The sequence below is a fragment of the Staurois parvus genome, unplaced genomic scaffold (assembly GCF_062004578.1).
Source record: "Staurois parvus isolate SC_StPar_1 unplaced genomic scaffold, SC_StPar_1.0 ptg000468l, whole genome shotgun sequence".
Taxonomy (NCBI): Eukaryota; Metazoa; Chordata; class Amphibia; order Anura; family Ranidae; genus Staurois; species Staurois parvus.
The window spans coordinates 1943139-1966749 of record NW_028318264.1 but is presented as its reverse complement, the minus strand read 5'-3'; the positions used below and the strand labels follow the sequence as shown (position 1 = coordinate 1966749).

At 45.9% G+C, this 23611-nt stretch overlaps 1 protein-coding gene and 1 pseudogene across 1 annotated transcript in view; one reads left to right on the top strand and one right to left on the bottom strand.

The window, feature by feature from the left end:
* The window catches only part of LOC149452715 (dynein axonemal heavy chain 5-like), a 401888-nt gene that overhangs the window by 95650 nt on the left and 282627 nt on the right, over positions 1 to 23611 (top strand). Inside the window, exon 26 of the mRNA XM_089689046.1 lies at positions 12563 to 12760. Coding sequence (XP_089545172.1) covers positions 12563 to 12760 — 198 coding nt within the window. The remainder of the gene's footprint in view (positions 1 to 12562; positions 12761 to 23611) is intronic.
* LOC149452716 (uncharacterized) lies at positions 16947 to 17619 on the bottom strand (annotated as a pseudogene).

Sequence of the window (23611 nt, the reverse complement as noted above, 5' to 3'; positions counted from 1 at the left end):
TCAGTCTTTGCAGATGACACCAAGCTGTGCAGTGGAATAACTTCCTTACAGGATGTCTCCAACTTACAAGCTGACCTCAATGCTCTGTTTAATGGAGAAACTGTGGCAAATGAGGTTTAATGTTGATGACTGTAAGGTTATGCACTTGGGGGCTAAGAATATGCATGCATCATACATACTAGGGGGGGGTACAACTGGGGGAATCAATGGTGGAGAAGGATCTGGGAGTTCTGGTAGATCACAAGCTTAATAATGGCATGCAATGCCAAGCTGCGGATTCTAAAGCGAACAAAATCCTCTCTTGTATTAAACGAGGTATAGACTCCAGAGAGAGAGATATCATATTACCCCGGTACAAATCATTAGTAAGACCTCATCTGGAATATGCAGTTCAGTTTTGGGCACCAATTCACAAAAAGAACATTGGGGGACTGGAGAAAGTACAGAGAAGGGCAACCAAACTGATACGAGGCATGGAGGAGCTCAGCTATGAGGAAAGATTAGAGGAACTGAATTTATTCTCTTTAGAAGAGGAGATTAAGGGGGGATATGATCAACATGTATAAATACATCAGTGGTTCATATAGTGAACTCGGTGTAGAACTATTCACCCTGAGGTCATCACAGAGGACAAGGGGGCACTCTTTACGTCTGGAGGAAAAGAAATGTAATCTCCAAACACGAAAAGGTTTCTTCATAGTAAAAGCTGTAAAAATGTGGAATAGACTCCCTGAAGAGTTGGTTCTGGCCAGCTCAGTGGATTGCTTTAAAAAAGGCCTGGATTCTTTCTTAGATACACAGAATATAACTGGATACTAACATTTATAAGTAAAGTTGATCCAGGGAATATCCGATTGCCTCTCGGGGGATCAGGAAGGATTTTTTTTCCCCAGCAGGAGCAAATTGGATCAGGCTTTGCTGGGTTTTTTGCCTTCCTCCACTGGATCAACTGTGGATATAGGATTATAACTTTTTTTTTTTTTTTTTTTTAAGTGGTTGAACTGGATGGACTTTTGTCTTTTTTCAGCCAGATTAACTATGTAACTATGTATTGCAATGCACATTATATTGCTGTAAAGAGACAGTAATACTATTTTTCTACTTAAGGTTTATATACACTCCTCTTAACTTTGCACAGGTTTTTAAATTGCCTCTTTTTTTTCTTTTTGGATTTTGTTCTTGCTTTATCAATGGAATGCTTTACTTTTGCAAGGAGTAGTTTGAAAACCTTCCAGCTTTGTTTTGCAAGCGAAGTCATTTCAGCTTTCCATATGGCTATATGCAAATGAATGATGGCTAAAGCTTCAAGTAGATGTAAACCCTAGCTGGATGACATTTAGTTTGCCATGTCTTTTTTTTTTTTGTAAAAATATTTTTTTAAACTCTGCAATATTTATATACAGACATTGATTACAACAGACCTGGAATAAAGCTTTTCTTTAACCCCCCTGGTGGTATTCCCGAGTGTAGCTCCTAAAATTTCAGTACCAAAAGCGGTAACCTCGAGCTACACTCGGGCTTACCATGCGGCGCTGCTCAGGGATTCTCTGCAGAGCTTACCTTGTCCTTCGCTCCCACGATGTGTCCCCTGCAGCATCCCCGACCATCTCCTCCAGCCGATGCCGGCATCCGGCTTCTGTGTTCCGGTCCCTGTGACGTCGGGACGTACAGGCGCCAGAAACGGCGGGAAATTTGAAAATTTTTTTTTGCTGTTTCAAACCATTTCACATACATTTTGTCCCTACTGTGTTGTCCTGTGCCCTGCCTGCATTTTGACTGTTCTTTCTGCCTGGAAACTTACAAAAGTCCATGGCGTCCAAAAAGCGTCCTTTTAGGTCAAAAGCGGTTTAGACCAGCTAGAGAACAGCGATAGTAAATCAGAACCACTTGCAGAATTGAGTGATAATGATTCGTGGGGGAAATTCGTCATCAGACACTGAAAACGATTTTGCGACTTTGCTCAGTGATGTGCAAACTTGGCGCTATATTTCAAATTTCAGTGTTTTTGGTTTGATTATATTATTGAATTAAATGTATTATTATTATATTATTATTTTTTATGATTATTTATTAAATTATAATTTATGATTTTGTGTTTCAAATTTTATCATACCCGGGATGTTTAATAGACTTGTTCGGACAGATTTCAGTGAGTTATTACTAAAAATTACAGTCCTACAATAAAAAACGACATATTTCCATGCAAAATAATGGTACCACTTTCAGCACCAAAAATCTGAAATAATCATACCGCCAGGGAGGTTAAAGGAGTGATGTGAACAGAATGACCATCTGTGTATGGATATTGCAGCACTTACCCAATTCCTGGGGAGGAAGAACAGAATCCAGAGTGGGGTTTAATACAGTGGATACATTTTTTTTTACTATTTAATCCTCTTTTCTCAGTGCTGGTAATCTCTGTCAGCCTTTTTCATCCATTTCTTGTTTGCATGAACACACCTAACCTTTGGCTGCACATCATTGCTCTGGTCAAGCTTCCTGGTAGTGACATCGGTAGACCATGCCTGTGCAATGTGTGCCAGCCTGGCCACTTGTAGTGTTCATCAGGGGATGTGACAGGGGAACAACATTGACATAGTACTCCATAACAGGAACTGTCAGAACAAGGATCTTCATGGAAGGAGCACTAGGTATTCTGGTAATGAAAGCTGCATATTTTAAAATAATTAAAAAACCTTTTCTACTACAGTAATATTTTAAAACGGATGATATTTTAGTGACTACATTTTAATCTATTTAAGATACATGTGGCATTACTTACAAAAGATTTTTAAACACACAGGAAAAGTTTTTGTTGAATAACCTTGAATCTGTAGTAGAACACTGAGAAATGAGAATTCAGCAGTATTTACCATCATGTAGTAATGATGAGGTGCCTTGCTTTTGCTCTCTTGAATCCCTCATTTAGTTCCACAGGGCATTGTCTGCTTGCTATTGTTCAGCCTTGTCCTGTCATGTCTAGTCTTAGCATAGCTGACGCTTCTCTCCTACCGGAGACCGATTTTCAGCTTTCTGTTCTCTTTACATCAAACTGCAGAAGATTCTGACTAGAAATACAAATTATGTTTAAATTAATGAGAAATACAAATTATGTTTAAATGAGCAAAGTAAAGTAAGCGGTAAGTGTGTGAAAGCTGGAGTTAAAAATTACTGTTCCATTAAGTCTATTTTAAATGAATTAATAAAAAATAAAATGTGCAAGAATAAAGCCACATGATGATGGCTTTGCATAATCCTTGCCAATTATTCCATTTTGTATGTGGAACGACATTTATTCAGGCCATAATTTTACATTTTGTAATTAATCACTTTGCTCAGCAAATTGTGTACTTTCCAGTTAATGGATCTCCTAGCGTGTTAATTTTCAGTGCAAGGTTGCTGAGATTGGGTTTGTGTTCTTATTATTATGTGTTGATCTTTACACTTTGTGAAAGATATAGTGGACATTGGTAAATTGTATTTGGTAAATCGATTATATTTGATTACGTCTATTAAGTTGCTTACCCTAAGTTCGCCAAATGAAGTAAAACGTCAGCACTGGGATTACTTAAAGTGGATATCAAGGATCCTGAAATAGGAGTGAGATTCCAGACCCAAAAATTCATATATATTTGCAAACAGCTAATGATCACAAAACACATTCTCCATCTGAGCAGTCTCTGGGATAAATTTGTACTATCTACACAAGACATGTCTCTTTTTGTATGACCGCCCAACACACACACTGCTCCACCCCCCAGTCAGTTTCCATTCCAAAGGAAGACCCTCTATAAGGAGGACAAGAACCTTTTCAAATGTTTAAGCCATATTCCCAGCCTTCCCCAGGCCAGGTACAAACCATGAGAGCCAATGCTTCTCCAAAACACTGCAATGTTCTCAACGACAATTCACAAAACACAATGCAAATTTTTTTTTATAAAAATCTTACTCCATGACAGTGCACCTTGAACAAGGTCCGTTTATTAAACTTTTTCCCCTTGTAATGCCAAAATGTTTAAAAAATCTGAAAAGCATCTTTAGGTGAAAAAAATGGACATACTTACCTATACCCTGGATTTTGAACTGCAGATAGCTATGTTGATCTCCTTCTGATGAGATCCTGAGGAATGTCAAGTAGACAACATTTTGTGGGCTGGGGATACTGCAGATACATGTTTTTGTGAGATTTGGGCTATTTGGCATTTGATTAGAAAAAATATATATATATAGAATTCTAAAATCAAAATGATCTATAGTAACCAACATCACAGGATGATTAAAGTTGTATCATATACAGTTTGTTCAAAATAATAGTAGTCAGACATCACTAACCTGATCAGTCACTGTTTTTGGTAGAAATTATATTTCTACATGGCAAATAACTTACTAGCAGGTGTAGTAGAGTAATAGAAATCCAACGGACCCAACAGTCATGACATGCATGCTGCTGATTCTGTGTAATTGAATCACTAATTGAAAGGGGCATGTTCAAAATAATAGCAGTATGGAGTTCTATTAGTGAGGTCATTCATTCTTTGAAAAACAGGTGGCAATTATTGCCCTTATTTAAGGAAGGAAGGCAGCAAATGTTGTACATGCTGGTTATAGTGCATTTCTCTCTGAAATTCTGAGGAAAATGCGTCGTTCCAGACATTGTTCAGAAGGACAGCGTACCTTGAATAAAAAAGTTGATTGGAGAGAGGAAAACATATAAAGAAGTGCAGAAAATGATAGGCTGCTCAGCTAAAATGATCGCAAATGCTTTAAAATGGCAACCAAAACCTGAAAGACGCGTAAGAAAGCGAAAAACTACCATTCGAATGGATCGAAGAATAGCCAAAATGGCAAGGACTCAGCCAACAATCAGCTCCAGGAAGATCAAAGAAGGTCTAAAGTTACCTGTGAGGACTGTTACAATTAGAAGACGCCTATGTGAAGCCAAGCTATCTGCAAGAAGCCCCCGCAAAGTCCCACTGTTGAAAATAAGACGTGCTAAAGAGGTTACAATTTGTCAAAGAGCACATTGACTGGCCTAAAGAGAAATGGCGCAACATTTTGTGGACTGATGAAAGTAAGATTGTTCTTTTTGGATCTTTTTGGAGACAGTTTGTCAGACGACCCCCAAACACTGAATTCAAGCCACAGTACACTGTGAAGACAGCGAAGCATGGTTGCCAAGCATCATGATATGGGGATGTTTCTCATACTACTGTGTTGGGCCTATTTATCGCATACCAGGGATCATGGATCAGTTTGAATACATCAGAATACTTGAAGAGGTCATGCTGCCTTATGCTGAAGAGGAAATGCCCTTGAAATGGGTGTTCCAACAAGACAACGACCCCAAACACACCAGTAAACGTGCAACATCTTGGTTCCAGACCAACAAGATTGACGTTATGGAGTGGCCAGCCCAATCCCCGGATCTTAATCCAATAGAAATGTCAGGGATCCCCTCGATCCCCGCCGCGTTGGTCCCGGCGCAGGCGCAGTATGCCGCCCGGCGCAGGGACTCGAGCACTGGTTCCGGGCCGGCCGCGGCGTTCGAGTTCGCGCATGCGCAGTAGAAGCCGCGGCCGCCCGCTGGGCACCAATGGCAGCGCAGGGCGGGATATTTAAACGACCCTGAGCTGTCATTCAGTGCCTTCTGGTCTTTCCTGCATTCTGAATCCTGTGAACCTGTACCCTGTAAGTTATTGACCCGGATTGAACCTGACCTTGCTGTTTTCGCCTGTTCTGACCCTTGCTTTGCCTGACCTCTCTCCTGAATGCCCCCTATTGGATTTGACCTGCTGTTGCTGACCTGGCGTGTGACCCGACCATTCTATGCCCGCTGCCTTGTACCTTGCCGCCCTCTCTGTTACCGACCCGGCCCGTCTGACCCTGCTCATCCATCCATCCATCCCGTGCAGTGGGGTCTTCTGACCTCCTCACATCAGACTCTTCCCCGTGGGAGCCCCTTGCGCATACTACTACCACTGACGGACGCACCCGGTAGTCACGACCTGGTCTCAGGGAGCTCCAAGTCCATCCCCACCATCAGGGGCCCTGGTGAACAAGCACCCTGGGACTTAGACTCCGTGCGCTGGGGACGCCTATTCAGTGGAGTGCTAGTAGTACCGCCGGGCGGTCCCTTACAGTACCAGAAGGCCATGACTGAGTCTAGAGGAGGTCCCTCGCCGCTGGAGGAGATCTGCAGGCACCTATCCAATTTGACACAGGCCGTATCGGCCCTGCAGGATAGATGTCAGCAGATTGAAACTCAATTCCAGGCCTGCACTATATCCGTTCCTGCCCCACAGGCCGCGGTCCCCACACCTCCAGCAGCCCCTGTGCTGGTGTCTGGGGCACTCGCACCACTCCCGGCGGCCGACCCCCGAGTACCCTTACCAGAACGTTTCCACGGGGACCGCACACGGTTCAGAGCATTCCGCGAGTCCTGCCTCCTCTATTTTGAGCTACAACCCCGAACCTTCGTGACTGAATCCGTGAAGGTGGGGTTCGTCATATCCCTCCTGCAGGGTGAACCCCAAGACTGGGCCCATCGATTACGGGGAAAAAATGACCCTCACCTTGGTTCGGTTGACAGTTTTTTTGATGCTATGGCCATCCTTTATGATGACCCGCAGCGGGCAGCTTCTGCTGAAGCTACTCTGTACACACTCCGGCAAGGCCGCCGAGCGGCGGAGGAGTACGCATCTGAATTTAGGCGGTGGATGGGGGATACTCGCTGGAACGAGTTCGCACTCCTGCATCAGTTCCGTGTTGGCCTATCAGACGGCCTGAAAGACGAGCTCGCCCGGGTGGAGGTACCTGAGACTTTAGAGGACCTAATAGCCCTGACCATTAAAATTGACCGTAGACTGCGGGAACGCAGGTTTGAGAGGTCCGGCCAGGGTCATGGAAATCCCTGGGGATCATTTCAGGGTCCCAGTCAAACACCTAGGCCAGTCATCCAAAACCGGCCACCTGGAGACAACCCCGAACCCATGCAGCTCGGCCTGGCACGGCCTAAACTATCCCCAGAGGAACATCTGCGCAGACGATCCCAGAACCTGTGCATCTATTGTGGAGAAGCTGGTCATATGGCGCGTTCCTGCCCGCAGAAACTGAGTAAGTGCACCTCTACTTCCTTATCCCTTGGCAATGTTGGTCCATCCCAATACTTAGTGGTGCCCCTTTCCTTTCAGCTTCCAGAAAGGACCGTGGAAGTATCGGCCATAATTGACTCTGGGGCATGCAGCTGCTTCGTGGATATTAATTTTGCTCACCAGCAGGGTATTCCCCTTCAATTGAAACAAAAGGGGTTCAATATTTATTTGGCCGACGGTTCCAGAATAAAATCGGGGGTAGTGAACCAGGAAACCCCCTCCATCACCACTGTCATTGCCGGCCAGCACCAGGAACTCCTCCGCCTGGATGCTATAGCTTCACCCCTCTTCCCAGTCATTCTGGGGCTCCCATGGTTACGGGCCCATAACCCCCAGATTGACTGGGAAACCGGAGTAATCACGTTCCCTTCCCCATACTGTCGGATATACTGCCGCACTTCGGGCCCGGGGACCCCCCAAATCCTCCTGTGCTCTGAGGTGGAAGCTGAATTAAAACAAGTAATCCCTGCGGCCTACCATGGGTTTCTAGATGTGTTCAGCAAACGGGGAGCTGATACTCTACCCCCCCACCGCCCTTATGACTGCCCCATTGACCTGTTACCCGGCTCAGAAATTCCTTTTGGGCGAATCTTCCCCCTTTCAGAGCCCGAATTGGGGGCCCTAAAGGAATATATCGAGGACAGCCTCCAGAAGGGGTTCATCCGCCACTCCACTTCACCGGCGGGGGCGGGAATCTTCTTTGTTGAAAAGAAGGACAAAACCTTAAGGCCATGTATCGATTACAGGGAATTGAACAGGGTCACGATAAAAAACCGTTACCCACTACCGTTAGTACCTGAACTGTTCCAAAGTTTAAAGTCAGCAGTAGTTTTTACCAAGCTGGATCTGAGGGGGGCGTACAACTTGATTCGCATAAGGGAGGGGGACGAGTGGAAGACGGCCTTCCGCACCCGCTTCGGTCATTTTGAATATCTGGTCATGCCGTTCGGGTTGTGTAATGCTCCGGCCACGTTTCAACATTTTGTAAATGATATTTTTAGAGATTTTCTGGATGCCTTTGTGATCGTTTATTTAGACGACATTCTGATTTTTTCCCCGTCTCTGGGGGAACACAGAATACATGTAGCAAAAGTATTGGGGCGGCTGCGGCAGCATGGGTTGTACGCCAAGGCAGAAAAATGTTGTTTTGAACAATCCAGCATTGCCTTCTTGGGCCTGATTATCTCCACCGCGGGGGTCGCGATGGATCCCCAGAAGGTCGCTGCAATACTGGATTGGCCTGAACCCACAGACAGGAAAGGCGTCCAGCGATTCATCGGCTTTGCAAATTTTTACCGGAAGTTCATCAAGAACTTCTCGGGTCTGGTCTCCCCCATTACTCAGCTAACCAAGCTGGGGACCCGATTCAGATGGACACCAGAAGCGCAGGAAGCTTTCGATGCCTTAAAGAAGCTGTTCACTTCGGCACCCATTTTGGGTCACCCAGACGCCGCTCTGCCCTACATCTTGGAGGTAGATGCATCGGAGAATGCGGTAGGCTCCATCCTCTCCCAACGAAAAGGCACCAAGGAACTGCTCCACCCGGTAGCGTTCTTCTCACGGAAACTGACCCCAGCGGAGAGGAACTATGATATCGGTGACCGTGAGCTACTAGCGATCAAAACGGCGTTAGAGGAATGGAGGTACCTGCTGGAAGGTGCGGTGCACCCCATCTTAATATTTACTGACCATAAGAACTTAGAGTATCTGAGAACTGCCAAGCGTCTACGCCCGCGACAGGCGAGATGGGCACTATTCTTTTCAAGATTCAACTTCCATATTACGTACCGGCCGGGATCAAAGAACACTAAGCCGGATGCGTTATCACGGATGTACGAAGACGCCAAGGAGACCCCAGTACCTGACACCATCCTATCCTCGGGTAACTTCTTGGTCCTTCAGTCGGACCTTCGTTCCAGGCTAATGGAGGCATCCACAAACTTCTCTACCCCAGGCGGAGGGCCACTCCAGAACAAGGGGGGACTCCTATGGAGGGAAGATCGAATTGTGGTGCCGGAAGAAGCTCGAACCCTGGTCTTGGGGCATTGCCACGACCACCCAATGGCGGGGCACTTTGGCCCAGAAAAGACCCTGGAACTTCTCCGACGCTCATTCTGGTGGCCAGACATGGCTAAAGATTGTAAGGGCTATGTCAGGTCCTGTGTCACCTGCCAGAAGAACAAGCCCTCAAGAAACAAGGTTTGGGGTCTGCTGCGACCCTTACCTATTCCTGAACGGCCTTGGCAAAAGATCTCACTAGACTTTATAGTCGAGCTTCCGCCATCCCGAGACCACACGGCAATCCTGGTAGTCGTGGACCGCTTGTCCAAGATGGCCCACTTCATCCCGTTGAAGAAGACCCCCTCGGCGGCCGAGACCGCGCGAGTCTTCATTCGTGAGGTAGTCAGGTTGCATGGGGTCCCCGAAGACATTGTCTCGGACCGAGGGGTCCAGTTCACGTCCAGATTCTGGAGAGCACTGTGCAAAGCCCTGGACATCAAATTATCTCTCTCTTCTGCGTTCCACCCTCAAACTAACGGTCAAACCGAAAGGACCAATCAGACCTTAGAGCAATATTTGAGATGCTATACCTCATTTACTCAAGATGACTGGCTGCCACTTCTTCCTTTAGCGGAATTTGCGTATAACAACGCCCGCCACTCAGCAACAGGGCAGTCCCCGTTCTTCGCCAACTATGGCTTTCACCCAGTCTTCCTCCCGGATTTGGTGTCGGAATGCCCAGTACCAGCAACACAAGATGTGGTAACGTTCTTCGCTGCGAACAATGAGAAGCTTCAAGTGGCCATCAGTCGGGCCCAGGAAGACTACAGGAAAGCATTCAACAGGAAACGGAGAGGAGATCTGGTATTGCGGCCTGGGGAGAAGGTTTGGCTGGCGACGTCCAATCTAAAGATGCTTTGCCCATCGAAGAAATTGGGACCCAAATTTATAGGCCCCTTCTGCATTAAACGGATGGTTAACGAAGTAGCCTATGAACTCGCCCTCCCTGACACGCTCAAGATCCACCCGGTCTTTCATGTGTCCCTTCTGAAGCCTGTGGTCCCAGATGCCTTCCCTGACCGGGAATCTAGACCCCCGGAAGCGGTAACGGTCGAAGGAGAAGAAGAATTTGAGGTTGAAACAATCCTGAAGTGTCGAAGGAGGGGAGGCCAGACCCAATTCCTTATCAAATGGAAGGGCTATGGTCCTGAGGACAATTCTTGGGAACCAGCCCATAATGTCCATGCACCCAGACTTGTCCGGAGGTTCTTTCGCGATCACCCGTGGTGGAGAGATCGGATGGGCATCCGGAGGTTGCCCGTAGGGGGGGGGCAATGTCAGGGATCCCCTCGATCCCCGCCGCGTTGGTCCCGGCGCAGGCGCAGTATGCCGCCCGGCGCAGGGACTCGAGCACTGGTTCCGGGCCGGCCGCGGCGTTCGAGTTCGCGCATGCGCAGTAGAAGCCGCGGCCGCCCGCTGGGCACCAATGGCAGCGCAGGGCGGGATATTTAAACGACCCTGAGCTGTCATTCAGTGCCTTCTGGTCTTTCCTGCATTCTGAATCCTGTGAACCTGTACCCTGTAAGTTATTGACCCGGATTGAACCTGACCTTGCTGTTTTCGCCTGTTCTGACCCTTGCTTTGCCTGACCTCTCTCCTGAATGCCCCCTATTGGATTTGACCTGCTGTTGCTGACCTGGCGTGTGACCCGACCATTCTATGCCCGCTGCCTTGTACCTTGCCGCCCTCTCTGTTACCGACCCGGCCCGTCTGACCCTGCTCATCCATCCATCCATCCCGTGCAGTGGGGTCTTCTGACCTCCTCACATCAGACTCTTCCCCGTGGGAGCCCCTTGCGCATACTACTACCACTGACGGACGCACCCGGTAGTCACGACCTGGTCTCAGGGAGCTCCAAGTCCATCCCCACCATCAGGGGCCCTGGTGAACAAGCACCCTGGGACTTAGACTCCGTGCGCTGGGGACGCCTATTCAGTGGAGTGCTAGTAGTACCGCCGGGCGGTCCCTTACAAGAAAACTTGAGGGGTGACATCAAAAATGCAGTTTCTGAGGCAAAACCAGGAAATAGAGAAGAACTGTGGAATGTAGTCCAATCATCCTGGGCTGGAATACCTGTTCACAGGTGCCAGAAGTTGGGTGACTCCATGCAACACAGATGTACAGAAGTTCTCAGAAACAATGCTTATACAACCAAATATTCATTAAGTGATTCAAAGGAAAGCAAAATCTTCAAACATTTTTCAGTTTATATAGTGAATGTTTGAGTTTGTAAAGAAGAATACAAACACTGCTATTTTTTTGAACAGTCTAATATTCACTTTTCTTCAATTTTTTTTGAGGAACAACACAAATTTCATATATTTTTCTTCATGTTTCGATTTGGAATACAATGTGTAGTGTTCCCAATGCATTTGTGTGGATGGAAATAAAAGCTATTAGAAGGATTTTGAGCTTTATTCACTTTTTTCAACACACTGCTATTATTTTGAACACAACTGTACAACTGTTACTGGGACTTTATGGGTACCAATATCCAGATGCAAATAAAATTCATATTTTTTTAAATCGATATGTATGTTAAAAAGGCAAAATTCATAATAAACTAAGAAATACAGTATATATCTGACATGCAGTATATTCTCTCCCAAAAACAAAAACACATCATAGCTCATACTTCACTATGTAATTTACATTGTATTGATAGTAATAAATTATCATATTAATGTTCATCCAGAATCACAAAGTTCAGAGTTGTTACTGTTGTCTGTGTCTGTCCTCCCTTATTTGTCCTTGGGAGCTTGATCACTGAGAATGAAAGTAAAAGAAAATATCAGGGGTGGAGGGGAGGGATGAATGAGGAAATATGTTTTGCGCCCATAATTGTGTTTTGCATAAAGGGTAAAGCAGGCCATAGATGGTGCAATTTTCCCACTCGATTCCCCCATCAACACAGTTTGTGTTGATGGTGGAATCCCTCCTGTGGAGCTATTGTGTTCTCCTGGTGGGGGGTGCAGGGAGCTGTCCTTGCCAGGAGATTACAGTCATTATTGCTAGTAGCTATAGCCGCTCTCAGTAATCACATGTAACAATTCTACATGATGGGTATATCCAAGTCAATCGATGGATCGACTTGGGTACAATCAACCTGCTCATTGTGGTTCAAATCTTGGCCGGTCCCTGCTGAAGAGATTCAAATTATCTATGGCTAGTTTAAGGTTTGGTTTAACTGTGGCTTGGCAAAAATCAAACCATTCCCTAGAGTGTGCTTACATTTTCTCTAGCACTATCACCTAACCTCGTTATTGTAATTATCTATTAAAAATAAAATAAGCTTTGCGGATAACATTGTTTGTACATGTCTTTATTCCTTTTTTCCATTGTATTCACAGCTAGAGCAAAATGCTGCCAGAGATCTGGGAGATGAACTTACTAAGATGGTTGTGCTGAAACCTTTGGATAAGCAAATCAGTGAACATAAAGATGTGAGCAAAGTTGTTATCCAGCTCAGCTCCATTGTCTTGTCTCTTAAAGCTGATGCTACAGATGTACTCAACAGCTTTACTACATTTTCTGGAATCTGGAATCAGGTAAAACATTTATCATTTTCTTTTCTACACCAAGCTGTGTCATATCTAAATTTCCATCAGAATATCATGCCTGTAGATGTTTGGCAGCAAGTCTTAAATTAACTGTAATTCTTTTTATAACCTCTTTAAAGTGGTTAGAAAGGCAAAAGGTTTTTTTTACCTTAATGTGTTCTCTGCATTAAGGTAAAATACTCTTCTAAAGCTGCTTCCCCAGCTCCCCCCTTAAAGTGGTAGTAAACTGCGACATATATAAAAAAATTCCCTGCAAGGCAATGGCATAATGTGCTAGTGTGCATTGCATACTAGCACATTATGGAATACATACCTTAGAATGAAGCCCTCCAGCCCTCCAGTCTTCATTCCAGGTATGCGGGCTTTGCCAGTTGTAATGGTGGAACCGCAATGACGATAGGGCCGTGTTACTGAGTGGGCACAGCTGGGTACTGCCCAGGGGCCCCAGGTGCTCATGGAACCCCGTAGAGGAAGATGAAAGAAAGAGCGCACAAACCTTGCGCATTACCTCAATAAATAGTGACTAATTGTATTAATAAGGAAATATACTCACAAAGTGATGGTATAACAGGCATAAGTAACCATAATCCAAACAGGGTTACAGGTAAATCGAAAAGGGGGGGTGAAGGCTAACGCGTTTCGAAGGGTGCTCCCTTCTTCATCAGAGCTGGGTTGAGCAGATAGAGACTTCAGTATGGCAGAGTTCCCATGGCAAGGAGATATTCAGCCACTGAGTGTCAGTATTACAGCAGTTCAGCCTGTTTAGTGTCTAGTGGATCTTCGGTGACTGCTCATGGAGCCCCATCAGGTCCGCTCCAATCTAGGGGGATGTAGTACGAAGATCAGGTGGCATGATAACTGTAACTTAAGTTTTGTTAGCAATGGGGTTGACTGAGCAGGTACCGGCTGCACCTTCTGCTTGCCATATTCAAGCTATCACTTTTGACCATTGCTGATTGGCTGTCTCAGCAGCTCCGCCTCTGATGGCCACTGAACTAGGAGTGCTTGACTGTGAGCGGGTGCATATCTCCAGACTGAGCTGTTTGATTATTTCCGGCTCCACATCCCAACCGGCAGTCTGTGGCTGGGAACGAGTGCACTTTGCTGTTTGTGGCTGTGCCCCACCCCTCTGTGATCTAGCCAATCCCTGCTGTGCCTGCTCTGGCAGCCCAACCCATACTCCACCCGCTGATGTGGATACACATACAGCACTATGCTAATTTGCAGGTGGCAAATCGGAGGACACACACTAGAGGCTGCAAAATTGGTAAGTCCACTGCACAACTTGACACTTGTAAATGGCACATGTCCCTCCCTTTGCTGCACTGTCTCTTTAATTGAAAAAGACTGCCACTCTTCTGAAAAGCAATCCACACAAGGATTGCTTTTCAGAAGCGTTTGACAGGAGGTAAGGATGCAATATGTTGCCTCCCCACCACCAGTTTTAACCCTCTAAATGAGGGGTCGGGAACCTATTGATCACGATCTACCCATTAATCATGGCCAGGTGATGGGTACATCGTCGATTCTGCTTTACTGACCCCTAGACTGCTCCTCCCACATTGCAAAGCGGTGCAGGGAAGGAATTACCTTGCATGCTGCACTGATTCCAGCAGGACATTTTCTCACGACCATATCGGGCGATTGTGTGTAACATCATATGGGATGGACGAGAAAGGAGGGCCAACCAGGATCAGCGCACCAGGAGAAAGAAGAGTCATGTGTCTCTGAAGGTTCCCTTCTCTGCACATGAGAAATGTTTCTGCTCTCCAGTGAGCCGCTGTACACATATCATGGCGCTACTGACTGACATCCTCTGCCCTACTGTCACCCTCTGCACTCCTAATTGTCACCGTCCTCTGCCTCACTAAGTGTCACCATCCACCGCCCTACTAACTGACACTGTCCACAGCCCTACTGTCACCATCCTCTGCCTTACTAACTGAAACCATCCTCTGCCTTACTGTCACCATCCTCTGACTTACTGTCACCATCCACTGTCCTACTAACTGACACCATCCACAGTCCTACTGTCATCATCCACTGTCTTACTAACTGTTGCCATTCTGTGCCTTACTAACTGTCACCATCCACTACCTTATTAACTGTCACCATTCTGTGCCTTACTTACTGTCACCATCCACTACCTTATTAACTGTCATTATCTTCTGCACTACTGACTGACACCATCCTCTGCCTTACTAACTGTCACCATTCTCTGCCTCACTAACTGTCATCATCCTCTGCGTTAGTAACTGTCACCATCCTCTGCCTTACTAACTGTCACCATCCTCTGCCTCACTAACTGTCACCATCCTCTGCGTTACTAACTGTCACCATCCTCTGCCTTACTAACTGTCACCATCCTCTGCCTTACTAACTGTCACCATCCTCTGCCTTACTAACTGTCACCATCCTCTGCCTCACTAACTGTCACCATTCTCTGCCCTACTAACTGTCACCATCCCCTGCCTTACTAACTGTCACCTTCCCCTGCCTTACTAACTGTCACCATTCTCTGCTTTACTAACTGTCACCATCCACTGCATTACAAACTGACACCATCCACAGCCCTGCTGTCACCATCCTCTGCCTTACTCACTGTCACCATCTACTGTCCTACTTATTGACACATTCTCTGCACTACTGACTGACACATCCTCTGCCTTACTAACTGTCACCATCCTCTGCCCTATTAACTGTCACCATCCTCTGCCCTATTAACTGCCAACATCCACACCCCTAATAATTGTCCTCACCCACTACCTTACTAACTGACACCCTCCACTGCCCTACTTACTGTCACCATCCACTGCCCTACTAACTGCCACGATACACTGGCCTATTAACTGTCATCATCCTCTTCACTACTGACTGACACCATTCACTGTTCTACTAACCCCTATTATGTGTCTTACAAATTGCTCACCCCTATAGTCATTGCTGACCTCTATACGCTGTCCTGTATTCAGGCCTGAAACTAGTCGCTCACTGAAGTTAACTTTTAAAGCAGGTTAAATGTTTATATTTCTACAGTAACATTTAGTTAGACCTTGCTAGTTAATTTCTTAAAAATTGGGGTTGCTGAACCCCAGTGATCTTTCATGTTATTCAAGTAGATCTCCATATCTCAAGGGATGCCTACCCCTGCTATAAATGCTGAATCACCCCCACCACAACTATGTGCATTGCACGCAGTTGTGGGGAAGTTGCAGTATGGACTCTTTTATTTGAATGCATTGCATTTGGTGAGCAGTAGTGCAGGCTTGTGGGGGCCCCAGTGCATTACTTTGCCCAAGGGCCCATGATGCTGTTAAGATGGCCCTGAATAACATCACTCCTGTGCATGTGCGCGGGAGTTACAGGCCATGGCATAGTGCTCTGAAGGAACGGCACAGGTATGCTGTTCCTTCAGACTGCATGTGCCAGTGTTGTCACTGGCTCCCGAAGGAGTGAATATCCCCTAAACCAGGGGTGGGCAACTGTGGCCCTCCAGCTGTTGGTGAACTATAAGTCCCATCATGGCTCTGCCTTTGAAAGTCATGCTTGTAACTGTCAGTTTTGCAATGCCTCATGGGACTTGTAGTTCTACAACAGTTGGAGGGCCACAGTTGCCCACCCCTGCCCTAAACGGTACACGTTTGGGAGATATTTATTTTACTTACAGGTAAGCTTTATTATAAGCTTACCTGTAGATAAAAATCACCAATGGGACTTTACTACCGCTTTAAACACTTACCTGAGCACAATCCCTATCAAGAGCTGTGCTCATCTGCAGCAGCTCTTCTCCCTTCTCACTCTTCTCACTGTTGGTTATGTGTTAGAGAAGACACTAGTAGCTTGTGATGAGGCAGAACTTGGTTTACTTGTGTGGCTTAAGTTGCAAACATACAAAACATTTCAGCAAACTGTAACGGCAGACATCTTAGTTATGAAAAGAGAGAGAAAAGAAAAAGAGAACCAACAGGTTTTACAGATATGCACAACTGGTAACCTTAGTGTACAGTGCCATCTACTGGTCAAGTGATATTAACACACAAAACTGTATATAGTACATGCTGTTGCATCCCCAACACCCCTTCTCAAAGGCATGTGCATAATTATATGACATTTAGTCTCTTTTGTAGAAAACAATGATGTTCCCTTGGCAAAGGTTTGGTGAGTGCATCTGCTGTCATCTCCTCTGATGGGCAGTACTGGATGTCGATAACCCCTTGTTCTTGCATGTCTCTGAGCAGATGATATCTTACATCAATGTGCTTGGTTCTTGGGTTAATCTTCTCAGAGTGTGTAAGCTTTATGCATCCCTGATTGTCTTCAAAGATGGGTGTGGGTTGTGACATATTCAGTCCCATGTCTAGTAGAAGTTGACGAATCCAAATGGCTTCTTGACATGCATGTGCTGCTGCTATGTATTCCGCTTCAGTTGAAGAGAGTGCAACAGTCACTTGTTTCCGACTAGACCAGCTTATGGTTCCTTGTCCATACTGGAAGATGTAACCACTTGTAGATTTGCTGTCAGTGGTGTCTCCAGCCCAATCGGCGTCTACATATCCAATCAGTTTTGGGTTTGACGATGCTGGAAATTGCAGCTTCATCCGGTTTGTTCCCTTTAGGTACTGCATTACCCTCTTTACTGCATTCCAGTCGCGTTGACATGGTGTTGCGACTTTCCTGCAAAGTATTCCCACTGCTACGGCGATGTCTGGTCTTGTCACGGTGGCGATGTATAGCAATTTTCCGATTGCCCTGCGGTAATAATCATTGTTAGGTAACAAGTTTTCTTTTCCATTGTTTTTTGGATAATCTGGTTCCATTGGTGTTTTCGCTTCCTTTGCATCTTGCATGTGAAACTGTTCTAACATTTCTGTAATTTTCTGACTTTGGGTAAGAAGATAGCTTCCATCCTCTTCCCGCTCTATTTGAATTCCTAGGTAGTTAATAATGTTCCCCAACTCTTTAATTTCAAAATTTTGTTTCAGTTTGTGAACTATTTGGTCATAGTCCCCTTCTTGTTCAAAACACGTCAAGATGTCATCGACGTATATTAGGATGTATGTCCATTTGTTCTCTTGATTCTTTGAATACAGACATGGATCTGCTTTACTTTTTGAGAACCCTTCTTTTCTGAGTATTTCGTTCACTTTTTCATTCCATGCTCTCGCTGCTTGCTTGAGCCCATAGATGCTCTTTTGCAGTTTGCATACAAGGTTCTTTTCTTTCTCAAATCCTGGTGGCTGTTCCATGTACAGATCCTCCTTGATGTCTCCATACAAAAAAGCGGTTTTGACATCTATGTGCTTTACTTGCATTCCCTTTCCAGCAGCAATACTAAGGAGTGTCCTTATGGTGGAATGTTTCACAACTGGAGCAAATGTCTCATCGTAATCTTCTCCAAATTTCTGGGAGTTTCCCTTGGCAACTAATCTTGCTTTGTATCAATAGATGTTTCCTTCTGTATCATATTTCACTTTAAAAGTCCATCTGCTTCCGATGGTTTTGCGACCAGAAGGGAATTCTGTTAGTGACCAAGTTTTATTTTCTTGAAGTGATTTTATTTCTCCTACAGCTGCTTTTCTCCACTGATCGGCTTCCCTTCTCTGCAAAGTTTCTATGTCTTCCCAGGATGTTGGCTCCTGTGTTTGATGTGTTTTAGCAGCGTATGATAACCTGTGAGGTGGGATCCCTTTTGTCATTCGAGAGGATCTTTTGATTTCTTGTTGTTCGCTGGGTTCTATTGGCTCGTTGATTGTAAGTTCCACTTCTTGTTCTGGCTCTTGTCCTGTTTCGCATGGGTCAGTGTCTCTTGCCGATTCAGCGCGTAAATCCTCTCCACATTTTTCAAGAATTGTATTATCTGGTGCTTCACTTTCATCAAAATAAACACTGCGGCTTACTGTGACCTTGTTGGTCTTTGGACAAAGGATTCTATATCCCTTACTCTGCTCACTGTAGCCCACCAGAATGTCTTCTGTGGCTTTGTTCTCCAACTTGGAGCGTTTCTGACTTGGAATGTGGGCATATGCTTTACAGCCAAACACTCTGATGTGTCCTACGTTAGGTTTTGATCCATTCCACATTTCATATGGTGTACTCTCAATAAATTTTGATGGGAGCCTGTTTTGTAGATATGTTGCAGTCATTATTGCTTCTCCCCAGTATTTGTTAGGTAAGGCAGCATCCGAAATCATACATCTGGTCATTTCTACAAGAGTGCGATTCTTTCGTTCCGCTACGCCGTTTTGCTCAGGAGTGTATGGTACGGTTGTTTGGTGTATAATACCTTGTTTCTTTAGGTATGATTCCATCTCTTTATTCATATATTCCCCTCCATTGTCAGTGCGTATTATTCCAGGTTTCCTTTGAAACTTGTTGCTTGTCATAGCTACAAACTCTTGAAGTTTTTCTAATGTCTCACTTTTGTGCTTCATTAGATACGTTATTGTGTACCGGGAATAATCATCGATGAAAGTCAGTAAATACCTGTTCCCACCAGGTGTGATGATTTTCATTGGTCCGCACACATCACTGTGTATCAGTTCCATGGGTTTGATGGTTTTACTCTGACTGCTCTGTGGAAGAGAGGTTCGGGTGGCCTTTGCTTTGATGCAACACGTGCACTTGCTGAGTGTGTGGCAAGGCAATATTTTCATGTCTTCTGATAGACCTCTCTTTGCAAAGTCCTTTATAGCTTCTGGGTTTCGATGCCCCAATCTTCTATGCCACAGATGGATGCACTTGTCATGTGGGTTATGAGTGACGATTTTGTACAGATGTTCATTTAGCCTTCCTTTTGCTAGAATTTGCTTTCCATTTTGAATTGTGCATTCATTACCTCTGAACTGGACAGTGAGTCCATTGCTTGCAAGGGTTTTAACTGATAGGAGGCTTCCTTCTAGGCTTGGAACATATAGAACATTCTTTAGAAGGATTCTCTGCTTGCCCCGATGGCGTTTTGCAGTTCAGAAATCCCTGACCATTACCTTCCGCTGTAATACTTTTCCCATTTGCTAGGAAGACTTTATCTTTTACACTAAAATCAATTTCTGTGAAGAATGTCTCATCGCTTGTCATGTGACTTGTTGCCCCTGAATCAATGTACCATCCATGTGAGGTACTATTCTGAGTCACTTTAAAAGTACCACTCCATGATGCACTTTCATTTTCTTTCATGACTGCTTTAGCTCTTTCTCTTGTGGGTAGCTCCCGCTTTCGCTGCTCAGCTTTCCAGATTGAACAGTTCTTTTTCAGGTGACCGGCCTTTTTGCAGCGAAAACATACCCTGGTTTCTTTGCTTTGTCTTATGCCTTCATGCACCTTCAGAGCTGCCTCTGGTCTCTCGTTCTCTTCACTATGCAAATTTTCCTTTCTGCTGCTGTATTCATCAATTAATTTTCCCTTAACATATTCTAGCGTCAGTTCAGTTTCCGGTCTAGTTTCTAGAGCATTTATAAGGGCACTGTATGATTCTGGAAGGCTGCATAGCAGTAGTGCTACTACATGATTGTCTTCCATTTCTTCACCTATTGCACCCAGCTGGTCCACAATTTCTAGCATAGCATTTACATGTTCACCCATTTCCTGCCCTTTTTCCAGCCTCATCTTATACAGTTTGCGCAGCAGATATAGTTTACTGTTTAGGTTTGCATGTTCATGCAGCTTTTGTAATGCAGTCCACATACCTTTAGCTGTGTTTTCTTTCCTTATATGAAAGAGTTGATCGTCCTCCACTAACAGGCTTATGACTGCTTTTGCTTGCCTGCTTTTTCTGTCCCATTCTTCCGGGTAGTCATTGGGTCTGTGTGTATCTAGTACCTGCCACAAGTCATCTTTGGATAACAGCTGTCAGGGATCCTACAGCGGTAGCCTCTAGCACTCCACAGACCGGATTCCCCCAAGGCGCGGAATCTAAGTCCCTACCTGCTTGTTCACCAGGGCCCCTGATGGTGGGGATGGACTTGGAGCAGGCCGAGACCAGGTCGCGGCCCTTGAGTTCACCCAGCTGTGGTAGAAGCACCGTTGGAGGTGTATAGCAGGTGAGAGTCTGATGTGAGGAGGTCACAAGAGCAGCGTCAGGCAGGCTGGGTCGGTAACAGTGGTGGCAGCGTGGTACAAAGTCAGCAGGCAGAGGAATAAACTGGTCACAAGCCGGGTTTGTTAACAGGAGATCAGAACATGCAGGGTTAAGCAGGAGAATGGTCAGACAAGCCAGGGATCAGAGCAGGAGAAGACAGCAGTATCAGGAACAGGCTGGGTCGGCAACAAGGTATTCAGGAACACTGGATCAAACAGGAACACAGGTAACAGGTAAGACCATACGGCACTTGAGCATTGCAAGAGCTGGGTTTAAATAGGCCGCCCAACTCCTGACAGGCGCTCCTGGGTCCTAGTGCCTGCCCGGCGCAGTCATCGGTGACAGGCGCGCCTGGGTCCTAGTGCCTGCCTGCCTGTATGTCTTGTCAGGATTCTACGCATGTGCAGATTCGATCGCCGAGGCGATCTTCCCATTCCCTGACATTGCCCCCCCTTACGGGCAGCCTCCGGATGCCCACCCGATTCCTCCTTTGTGGCTGGCTATGACGGAATTCTCGTACTAATCTGGGGGCATGGACATTCTGGGCTGGTTCCCACGAATTCTCCTCCGGCCCAAAGCCTTTCCACTTGATCAGGTATTGTACCTGACCACCCCTCTTCCTACAATCCAAAATTGCCTCCACCTCGAATTCCTCCTCCCCGTTGATATCTATAGCTTCTGGAGGTCTAGACCTGCGGTCTAAAAAGGGGTCTGGAACTGCAGGTTTTAATAATGATACGTGGAAGACTGGATGTATTTTGAGGGACTCGGGGAGAGTCAGTTTAAATGCCACTTCATTAACCTTGCGTTCTACTGGGAAAGGTCCCACAAATTTGGGTGCCAATTTTCTGGATGGGCATGTCAGTTTTAGGTTGGCTGTTGACAACCAAACCCGATCCCCTGGGTGTATGACCAATTCTCCCTTCCTCTTCCTGTCACAAAACCTCTTACTGTCTTCTTGGGCCTTAGCCATTGTTTCCTGTAATACCTTGTTATTGGTAGTAAAGAACTCTAAGGTGTCCTGGGCTGCCGGGACTGAGTTCTCAGGAACCAGGTCTGGCAGGAAGGTAGGATGGAACCCATAATTGGCAAAGAATGGGGATTGGTTGGTGGCGGAATGATTCACATTATTATATGCAAATTCTGCCATTGGTAGAAGTGTCAGCCAGTCATTCTGCAGGAATGATGTGTAGCATCTCAGATATTGCTCGAGAGTCTGATTGGTTCGTTCTGTCTGCCCGTTTGTCTGGGGGTGATATGCTGACGAAAAAGATAACTTAATCTCCAGCCCCTCACATAGCGCTTTCCAGAATTTGGACGTAAATTGCACCCCCCGGTCTGAGACAATCTCTCTTGGCACTCCGTGAAGCCTCACAATCTCTCTAATGAACACTTGGGCTGTTTCGGAGGCAGATGGTGTCTTGGCTAGTGGAAGGAAATGGGCCATTTTAGAAAGGCGATCCACTACCACAAAGATCACGGTGTGATCTTGCGAGGGTGGCAATTCTACAATAAAATCTAAGGAGATCATACTCCAGGGACGGTCAGGTATTGGTAAAGGTCTCAATAGGCCCCAGGCCTTGTCTCTGGTAGGTTTATTCCGGTTGCAGATGGGGCAAGATCTCACGTACGCTTCACAATCCTTGGCCATGTTTGGCCACCAAAATGTGCGTCGTGCCAGATCTATAGTCTTATGTATCCCAAAGTGCCCCGCTAGGGGATGGTCATGGCAGTAACCTAACACCAGGGACTGGACCTCCTTGGGTACCATGATTTGTTCCCCCTTCCAGAAGAGTCCCTCCTTATTCAGTAGGGAGACTCCAGGCAGGTCAGAGACCCGGGTGGAAGCAGCCTGCAGTTTAGACAACAGCTCAGATTGAAGCAGTAGGAAGCTACCTGCTGGCAGGATGGTGTCTGGCTGGGGGTTCTCTCCAGGGTCCTCAAACATCCGGGAAAGAGCATCTGGCTTAGTGTTTTTTGACCCAGGACGATACGTTATGTGGAGGTTAAACCTTGCAAAAAACAATGCCCATCTGGCCTGGCGTGGACGGAGGCGTTTAGCGGTTTTCAAGTACTCGAGGTTTTTGTGGTCGGTATAGACCAGAATGGGATGTGGGGCCCCCTCTAGCAGATATCGCCATTCCTCCAGAGCGGTCTTAATGGCCAGTAATTCCCGATCCCCAATATCATAATTCCTTTCCGAAGGGGAGAGCTTCCTAGAAAAGAAAGCCACTGGGTGCATCAGCTCCTTGGCCCCTACCCTCTGTGATAACACTGCTCCTACAGCCACTTCCGATGCATCTACCTCTAGTATGTAGGGCAATGATGCATCAGGATGGTTCAGAATGGAAGCCGTTGTGAATAGCTTTTTCAATGCCTCAAAAGCTGCCTGTGCTGCTGGGGTCCATTGGAAACGTACTCCCACTTTGGTGAGCTGAGTAATGGGTGCTACCAGGCCTGAAAAGTTCTTTATAAATTTTCTATAAAAATTGGCAAACCCAATAAACCTCTGGATGCCCTTCTTATCCGTGGGGGCAGGCCATTCCAGGATGGCCGAGATCTTTTGAGGGTCCATAGCGATCCCCGTGGTGGAGATAATTAGACCAAGAAATGAGATGCTTTTCTGTTCAAAACAGCATTTCTCAGCTTTAGCGTAGAGTCCATGCTGACGGAGACGTTCTAGCACACTCCTAACATGTCCCCGATGTGCTTCCAAAGACGAGGAGAATATCAAGATATCGTCCAAGTAGACGATTACAAAAATG